This window comes from Branchiostoma belcheri, unplaced genomic scaffold, assembly GCF_001625305.1.
Source record: "Branchiostoma belcheri isolate BF01 breed outbred unplaced genomic scaffold, Haploidv18h27 scaffold105, whole genome shotgun sequence".
Classification (NCBI taxonomy): Eukaryota; Metazoa; Chordata; class Leptocardii; order Amphioxiformes; family Branchiostomatidae; genus Branchiostoma; species Branchiostoma belcheri.
Genome location: NW_017802436.1, coordinates 637137 through 646670, shown reverse-complemented (window position 1 = coordinate 646670; position 9534 = coordinate 637137). Strand labels below are relative to the sequence as shown.

Sequence of the window (9534 nt, the reverse complement as noted above, 5' to 3'; positions counted from 1 at the left end):
GAAAAATTGAGAAAAAATATTAAATAAAAAAATATGAAAAAAAATATGAAAAAGGGAAGTTCACCTGGTCCACAAAGTCCAGCACAAGCCTGCGGTGGGCCTCGGGGAGGCCGTCCAATGGGTCAAGGTGGGTCTCGGAGAAGAAGTCCTGCTCAGTGGAGCGCGGCGTCTGGAAGTCCTGCGGGCTGCCGACGGGGCTGCTGATGTTCGTGTCGCTAGAGGTCATCCTGTTTCAAAAACAGAGAAGAAATCTTCAAGACCTACATTAGATTAGGCCACATCAATTCAATTTGTTGCTTCTCAGATGCATCGCAAAAACACAAGGCTGGAGCAAAAACTTGCACCTGACTCTGTTCACTCCCTGAAACTGTGTGCACCCAGGTACAGACTCTCCTCTTAGACTCCGTTTTTATATTGAAAGTCTACATGTAGTGTTATGTTTTAGATCTGAGAAACAGAAAATTAAATTGGTGTGGCCATAGATCTAGATTCTCTAGCAGTTCCTAAGACTTTTCCATTATTCTGATTTTATCCTTCTATCCTATGTATTATGCTACTCATGCATTCAAATGCTACATGTTTTGTACTCTATGCATTTAGCCCCATGGGCATGAACATGGGCCAATAAAATAAAGATTACCTGTTCAGGTCCGGCCTGAGTTCTGCAGAGTCTTCGCCGCTGGTTACCCCGGGCAACGTGAGGCAGATGATGTCTAGGGTTACGTAGAAGTCAGACAGATCCAGTTCCTTCACGCTCGGGTCCAGACAGGCAGAGACGTCTTTCACACAAGTGGGCAAGCTGTCCTGCGTCACACTCATACTCCCCCTGGATAATAATAATGAAATTTTATTGCCCGAGGGCTAATTAATGACCAATCACTACAAAACGTGATCTCGCGAGAGTTACGGTTTACAAACACGTGACCTTATTCTCACGAGACTTTACTGATATGTGACGTAAGCAATATTGATCAAAAGTGCCAGGGAGTTTATATCGTCCACCATCTCTATTGTGAAGTGAAGGCTGAAGTGCTCTGATATATATAGCCTCCTTAATGCCTCTAGTCCTGTTCAGTGTCCATATTCTAACTTTGTCCAGAGAAATAAAACCAATCACAACCACTACAGTAACTGTACCTGTGGCTGCCGCTTCTCAGCGAGCAGGTCAGGTTCAGGAAGAGTGGAGGGACGCTCCCCGAAGCTGCCTCCTCGAGCACGACAGATTCCCTGCTGCCAAACTCGCTCTGCACACTGATGGAGCCAAGCGTTTCCGTGTGCCCGTCGCGAAGATCATCCTCATCATCATCATCCTCATCCTCTGTCGTTTCCAGGGTGTCTTCGATGACGATGTCACTGTCGCTCACACTCTCGATCCGGATGTGCTCCGAGTCGGATTGGGCGTTGTCCTCCTCTTCTGTAGTGATGGGCGACTCGTCTTCGAAGTTATCAGCCGGTTCCTCCGCTTGCCGTGAGCTTCGCTGGTTCTGCCGAGGGGAGCAGTAGAAGTACAGGTCTGGGCTGGACGGGACCGGCTGGAAATACTTCCCAACCGTCTGCGCAAACTTTTCCTTGATTGTTTTGTGGAGCTCCAAGCTTGACTCGCAGGATGCAGGTAGAGAACTGAGGGGAAAGTACTTTGTTTTGTCCTCTACATCAACCACAGTGTCTATGCTTTCCTTTGTTTCGTTCAGGTCCACTTTGCTTGTGCTGTCCAGTCTGTGCCTCCGGAGGTGTTGGCAGGTGCTAAGGTGGCCGCACAGCGTTCCCAGGAACTCCGTAATGTCGATCTCGTGAAGCTGCTCTTCGCAGACGTTCTCCACGGCGGCTTGCACATCCTGGTGGTCCAGAGGAACCCCGTCCTGCAGGCTCTGGAACACGGCGGTGACATAACACTGCTGGATCCCGTCCGAAATCTGGTCGCAGAAATCCTTGAATGAGTCGCCGGAGCTGAAGTCTTCGTCGATGGTCTCCCGCGAGTCGACGCGCTGGTCGGCGTTCAGTCGGACGGACTCCCGGCTCTTCCAGAAGTCGCTGAACTGGCTGTTGCTGCGGACGAGGAACCCCTCCCGGTCAAACCGGTGGTCGCGCACGGTTTCCGGCGTGGTCTCCACGACGCCCAGCTCGAGCTGTCTCAGCAGGCAGGACTGCTGGCAGCTGAAGACATAAATAGGGATAGTCACCGGCGGAGTCACTGAAGAGCTTGTATCTTCAACTTCTTCTTTTTCTTCAACTTCATCTTCTTGCCTTGTCTCTTCTACCACAGCTTCAGGATGGTCTTCTGCTTGAACATCACTCTCAGACAAAGAAGGTTCGGATTCATCATCTTCTCCTGCATCACCTGTAGCCAGGGTTTCTTCCACACTTTCTAATGACTTGAACTCCTCCACCTCTTCTATCTCTGTTAAAACGGTCGGCATCTCTTGCTCTGCTCTATCAGCTGACTCGTCTCTTTGCACCCCATCCTCCTCCCTTAGCAGTCTTGCTTCTTTCTCCTTCTTCTTTCGGTAGTTGTCGAAGACGACCACATCCTGGTAAGTCTTGGGCAGGACCGTGAGCACTACATTACCTGCTCGGACAGACTTCATGTAGCACTTCCACTCGACCGTTGGGACTTGTTCTTCCAGTATCGCAGCAGCAAGGCTCTTTGTTTCTGTCTGCGGTGTGCTGCTGTCCTCTTCCGTCTTTTTCCCACCTGCTGCAGTCTTGGCTGCTTCAGTTTCTGATGATTCTGTGTCCCCAACGATAGTGTCGTCAGCCTTGTGATCGGTTGAAGCATTCGACTCTGTCAGGGTTTTGGTGAAGCTTGTGGAAACGTCGTCTGAAAGAGGCATCTCGCGGTGGGTCAGTTCTGCCAGCCGGTCGTGCATGAGTTTGAACAAGTCCCTGTTAGCCTGCTGCCCCTTTGGCTGGGTCTCACCCTCCTGAGGTTCCTCCTCTTGTCTACAAGCCTGGAACTGCATGGAAACCTTCTGGCAATGCGGCAGCAGCTCGACAAGATCGAAAGGGAAGAACAGGTGCTTGATGTTGCTGTCCGTAGCCCCGAAGTCTGCTATGGTTGGAGTGGTCCGTCCGGACCCCCCTCCCTCCATTGCGGTAGGCGGCGGGACGCAGCGGTTACCGCACATCGCGAAGAGATGTTGGAACGTCACGAGGGAAGAGATGACGTGGGAGTCGAACGGGAGCAAGGCCTGGGGGATGTCCTGGTATTCCAGCCCCTCCAGGTGTCTCTGGGAGGCCGGGGAGTCGATCACGACCCCGCACTGCGGCTCGATCCAACACTCCACCACGATCTGCAGCTCCCCGTCTGCCTCGGTCGTCTCGAGTTCGTCGTCGTCAGTAGAGATACTGGTGACGCTGTCTTTTGTTGTGCAGGTGTGGGGAGGGAAGAGGACGTACTGCAAGAAACACGAGAAGACGCCCCCTTCCGAATCAGTCACTGTGCTGCCACGCAGGGGGTCCCTCATGTGCACCTCGGCCACCATGCTCACCATTCCGGAGTAGCAGTGCGCGAAGCTGAAGCCCTCACGCAGCCGGGTTTTTGTGAGAGTTGCCAGTATCCGGGCTGCATCCTGTGCCGTGACCGGGGCAGCTGGCGAAAGCTGGATGCCCCACACCCACCGCTGATGGTACAGGTAGCGCGAAAGCGTGCCGAACATCGTTGTGGCCGTTTTGTTGACAGTGATGAGAGGAGCGCTCCCCCCACCGCCAACTCTTGCGGCTGCAGGCGCTTCCACTGAGGCTGAGTACAGGTTGGTGTAGTCTGAGGGGACTTTCTCGTACCGAATCAGCATCTTTTCCAGCGGTTTGGCCTGCAGCACCAGACAGGCTCTCTCCGCCTGTCCCTGCTCTGTCTTCTCTGCAATACAATAATACAATATTCGAATTAAAGCTCAAGTGTTGGTAGAATCCATAGTTATAAGTTCAAGCTTGTTACAACACAACAGTTCTTTCCTTGTGTTGGAACAAGCTTATTAATGACGAAAATACAATATGACTTTAGTAGTATATTGCAGTTGTAAAACTGAATGAAAAACCAATTTACATGAAGAATTTATCTAGTTTTCAACATTGCAGACATACAATATTTACAAGCTTTCAACTTTTAAATTTTGCAGATGAACAAAGATGTACGGAAGATCATCAAGAATTATATACTTTGTTTGATTTTTGATTCATAGGTTGAAAAACTAGCAGACATACTGATTCAGCAGTCGTGTCAGGTAAGGAACTGTGGAATGACTGCAAGGCTTGAAATACTGGGTACATGTGCACCTTAGTTCGTGCTGGAGCTGTGGCCTATGCACCCATTTTTTTCTGTGGGTGCAAAATTTTGTAGGTATTTTTGTTCATATTTAATGTATAATTATAGTATACATCTTTGTTGTAGTACTTGTGTAAGATTTTGAAGTTAGCTCCCATTTTAGATTCCAGCTTAGAAGAGGAGCAGTAAGATCAATAATTAGGTTTTGCTTTAAATGGTGCACCCAAAAATTTTTTTGTGCACCAAATTTTTAGGTTGGGTGCACCAGTGCACCTATTCCCAAAAATGAATTTCAAGCCCTGGGCTGTATCTCTGCAGCACCTTGTTTGGACGGAGAGGGTTTTCCCTTTGGCGTCTCCACTTTGTGCGCCCGCTTGCTGAGTGTGTTCAGCTTCTCCTTGATGTCGGTGACGATCTCGTTCCTGACGTGCCCCGGGGTTCCCCCAAGGAAGGCCAGACGTACGACCATGCAGGGCGGCTTGGAGGAGACGCGAACCACGAAGAAGGATGTTGGGGGTTTGTCCTTGTTAGAAAGAGAGAGAGAACGGTTTATTCAACATGAAAACTTTTCTTTTTTTGCATTCTCGCCGCAAAAGCACCACCTACTTTGGCGATAAATAGCAGCGAGTTGCAGAACTCCAGTCAGAAGCTGTCAGGAATTAGGTGTCTGATAGACATCGAAACGTAAGCAGGTGAGAACCTTACTGGTTGTGTAAGAAGAAAATTCTATGTCCCTAAGTATCATCCAACCTGATGAAATTATTTACGGAGATAAAAAACTTTTACTTGCAGCACCAGTGCTGAATTGCAGTTTCCTTACACAAACATGTAGTTTAAATCTCAGACTTATTAGCATTATACATTACAAATACGTATTCAAACAAGTCATGAATCCTATGAAATTGCTACCATCACAACTTACAATTATTATAATAGCATAACTGTCACAGCTTGTCCGGCACTTAAACTGTGTCAGTTTCGTACTGTTCCTGAGTGTTCTATTGTGGACATTCCCCCTTTGTGATGACAGCCAATTACTAGCCTCCATAGCATTCCAAAAACTGGGGCTTATATGTGCTATTTTCTGATTGCATATAGACAACATAGCCAGCCTGGTTGAATTACCCCCGTTTTGTAGAACTGGGCTAATCAGAAAACAGCCAAAGACCACCAAACCCCCAGCCTGCTACGGAGGCTAACCAATTACGGTATTTCTCACCTTGTTGCTGAAAAGCAGCTTGACGTAACAGTAGCTCTCTACGAGCACAAACGAGGTCTCCTTGCTCAGAAGCTTGTGGACTTCGGTAAACGACACGCGGCACTGGATGGTGTCGTAGCGTCCGTTCGGGCCGGGAATGTGGAGGTGGTATGGCAGGGGTTTGTCGTGTGTGAGTAGGATGGTGATCCGGTGCGTGTGTAGCCATCGCTGCCAAACGTTCGTGTCCAGCTGGACCATTGGCTGCCAGAAGGCCGCAAACTCGGCCAAACCGGTCTCCTTCATCTCCGAGTGCTGGAGAGACGGGACTGGCGCAGCCGAGCTGTGGCTCATGTAAAACAACGGGACGCCATTCCATACGCTCTCCGGCACAACGTAATACCGGGGATTGCTCGCAAAGGACTGGATGTGGACAAGGAGCTGGTCTGTACGTGAGACGCCATGGACTGTCTGCCAGAATCTTTTTACGACAGAAGTGCGGTATGCACTCTTGAATGGCTTTTTCATGGGGCAGGTTATGTCATGGAGGAAATCGTAGCTTCCCTCCAGACTGACCTCGACTTGGGTGAGCCGCTTCGTGTCCTTGGGAGGCCAGGCGCTGGACGCCGTGTACTCCAAGGTCACGTCGTGTTTCCATGGCAACACGACCTTGACCTCGATCTGGGTGTCGTTCTTCGTCATGTTGACCTCCTTGATGGTGTACCCTTCGCGCAGGCGCACGGCAAGGACATTAAAGATGGAGACCTGTAATTGTATAACAGACCAGTTCACGGATTGAATTAACTGTTACGTCACAGGGGGGGGGGACATTTCGAGTTCTAGAACCGGCTTTACCTTGCGTTGTCTCCCCCAACAGATACCTGATGTGCAACTTTAATTTCTGAAAGTTCCTGACCTGCCCCGGTTCAAAGAGTCTAAAGCCTATTGATACTTCACGAAGGATGGCTGCTCTGTTACTTCTTGCTCAAACACATTCATATATATGGTCAGACAGGAGTCTACTGATAAAATTGCAACATTATGTAACCCTACACCAGTTACCATGGTGACAGACGTCGACAAATCAGGCCATTGGCCAGGTCAGAGGTTAGTGTTTGGAACGGAAGAAGAAACGTAGCAAAAAGAATACGTTTTCCTTTGGTGAACATAAAAAAAGACGGAGACCTGCAGGGTTGTTTCGCTGTGCTTCTTCCTCATGATGGGGCAGGCGCTCATCGCCTTTTCATTCCACATCCACCGTGGCTTCTCCGGATCGGGGACGGACGGGGCTACGCTCTCGCTGAACTGTCCTCGCATAGCTTTCAACGGCAGCTCGCTCAGACCCTTCTGGAAATGCCACTCAAACAGAGCCTGTAAAGTATGTGTATGTAAGTTTTGGTCAGCATGTATAAATTAATGTAATATTGTTAGTAATTGATGTAATTAATATAAGTGATGTTAAAGGTGTATTTAGCTAATACTTGTAAAGAAACAAATTAACTATTCCTATTAAATAAGTAATACGTGGAAGCATACACAGGTGTTCATTTAGCAGTAATTAAAGTAATTAAGGGAACAGTCAATCAACGACCAGATCTCCAAACAGGGTGCACCTGCTACCCATTCTATTTCCTGCTATTAGTGTTTTCTTTGATTCAAATCTTGTTCATTTAGTAATAATGGTAATTTCTCTTTTAATCATGTAGCCAACAAACAAACAAACCTTCTGGTAGGTGTTCATGCCCTCGGCTGTCTTCCCTACACTGGGACAGAACTCGAGGTAAGCGCCGAACGTTGCCGCAGCGAGGAACTTCAGCAGCTGGTTGTGCAGGACATAGCCCATGGACATACTTGGTCTGTGGTGGTAGAAATACTTCAATTTTTCAGTGTGCTGCAATATTGCAGAATGTCAAAAGTATTGTATTGTTAATAAGTATTGTATTGTTTAGAGTTAAAACTTTTGGTCCAACACAAAAAAGTTCTCTTACCTAGAGCTTTTGACCAGTCACTCTGGTCAGTCTACCAGATACCTTTGACCAATTGTTGACGTCACACTTCAAAGAAGCCACGTGACAAGCCTCACTGGGTCAGTCTACTGAGGAAGACCAGAGTGACTGGTCGAAAGCTCTAGGTGAGAGAACTTTTTGTGTTGGAGCGAAAGTCTTAACTCTAAACATGTAACTACACCACAGATGAACTTTCATGATAGTATAAGTATTGTCTTGTTTGCAATTCCAATAAATCAAATCAAGTCAAACACTGGCCTGTACGCAGATCCAAGCTGCAGGATCGTGGAGCTTCGCAGCTGCACTAACAGAGACTCCATCATCTCCATCTCCATCCCCGTTTTTTCTTTATTATCATTGCCATTATCATTATTTATTGTATCCCTATTCTACTGTTTGTATGTGACTGTTGTGTTTTGTTGTGTAAATCATCGCCCCATTCCATTGAAAAGAAGTGCAATCACTTAATGGGCCACCCTGTATAAAAATGATGGAAAATAAAAAAATAAACCAAATCAAACACTGGCCTGTATGCGGAGCCGAGCTGTAAGAACGAACAGGCGATCGTGGAGCTTCGCAGTTGGACCAACAGTGACTCCATCATCTCCATGTTGGGCATGGCGGTGACTCCGTCCGTGATGACGACGATTCTCGCGCTCGTGTTGTCCGGGAGGAGCTGCAGGGCCAGGATGCCGTAGCGAAGCATGTTTACTAGTCCGACATCCGGCGTTACCATGGCGTCCCACGCCTTCTTGCCCCCCAGGGGGTCCACAATGTCGTCAAACATCCCGCCGGAGAGACCCTCCCGACCCTGCATGGCCACACGGGAACCTTCTGCAATCTTGTTCTCAACCTGCAGGTAAACATGGCAATGATTTATGTATTACATGTAGATAACTGAGTGTGTATTTTTAAGACAGTCACACAGTCTATGATAGTCACTTTAATATTGTTACTGATTCTATCGTCCCCTCAAGTTTTTATTACCATAGATATTGACTGTCCTTTGGCGTAACACACCAGCTTCGCAGGCACTCGGTGCAATGGCAGTGAGCTACATTACACCAAACCTTCACATTCAATTGCAGCAGTTGTTTCAAGCTACCCAGTGATGATGCCTCAACTGTGCTTGGTGGCAACGAGTTCTTGAATGTAGAATTTCTTATTACCTCATAGAACTGCTGCCTGACAGTGGCGAGCAGGGCGGGCAGGTTACTCTGAGTCACCAGGCAGCCCTGTATGATGACCTGCTGGGTCTTGTAGGAGATGAGCGGGGTGTACGCAATCACCGTCACATAGATCTGAGGCCGGAACACGTGGTTCGACCCCGGCGCTGAGTACGGCTCTGCGAAACACGAATGGAGGAATGGTTTATTTACATTTTATTTACATCATCATTAGACAAGGCAGTAAGGCCATGTTGATTTGATTATATGGATAACATCCACACACGCATGAATTTTTGGCCGTTTCCAAAAAAAAAAGGTTTCAGCCATACTCTAACTTATGGTTGAAACAGTCAAATTATATATACCGAAAATTGACCCCCAAAAATATTGGAAAACGATACCAATGTTGTGGAATACCAATATCGGACACATACGAAAAAGACGAAAAAGAAAAAGTTTTGAAGACTTGATTACTAGTATTTGCCGTATCATACTCTCGTATTTGCCATATCATAACCACATAGATTTTATAATGAAAGCAACTTTTTTTGCCAGTTACCTGTGAGGCCAGAGAGGCAGTTCTCTAGAGCAGCGAAGACCTCCTCCAGCATGACCCTTCCCCTGCAGCCGTCTACACTGGAGGTGGAGGGGCTCAGGTCCAGGGCAAACACAAACCTGTAACGTCTGGCCAGGAACGTGGCCTGGGGGGGACACAAGGGAAGGTTAGCACTAGTACTGTACATACAGCTTTTAACAAACAAACTTTAGTGCAGCCGTCCACACTGGAGGTGGAGGGGCTCAGGTCCAGGGCAAACACAAACCTGTAACGTCTGGCCAGGAACGTGGCCTGGGGTAGACAGGGGAAGGTTAGCAGTACATACAGCTTTTAACAAAACAAACTTT

At 47.9% G+C, this 9534-nt stretch overlaps 1 protein-coding gene across 1 annotated transcript in view; it reads right to left on the bottom strand.

Moving 5' to 3' along the window:
* The window catches only part of LOC109477278 (protein SZT2-like), a 25047-nt gene extending 21464 nt beyond the window's left edge, over positions 1–3583 (bottom strand). Inside the window, exons 1-3 of the mRNA XM_019778377.1 lie at positions 1138–3583; positions 641–826; positions 65–227 (exon numbers count right to left, since the gene is read on the bottom strand). Of these exons, the coding sequence (XP_019633936.1) occupies positions 65–227; positions 641–826; positions 1138–3491 (2703 nt within the window). The 5' untranslated portion in view covers positions 3492–3583. The remainder of the gene's footprint in view (positions 1–64; positions 228–640; positions 827–1137) is intronic.
* Between the last annotated feature and the right edge of the window lie 5951 nt (positions 3584–9534).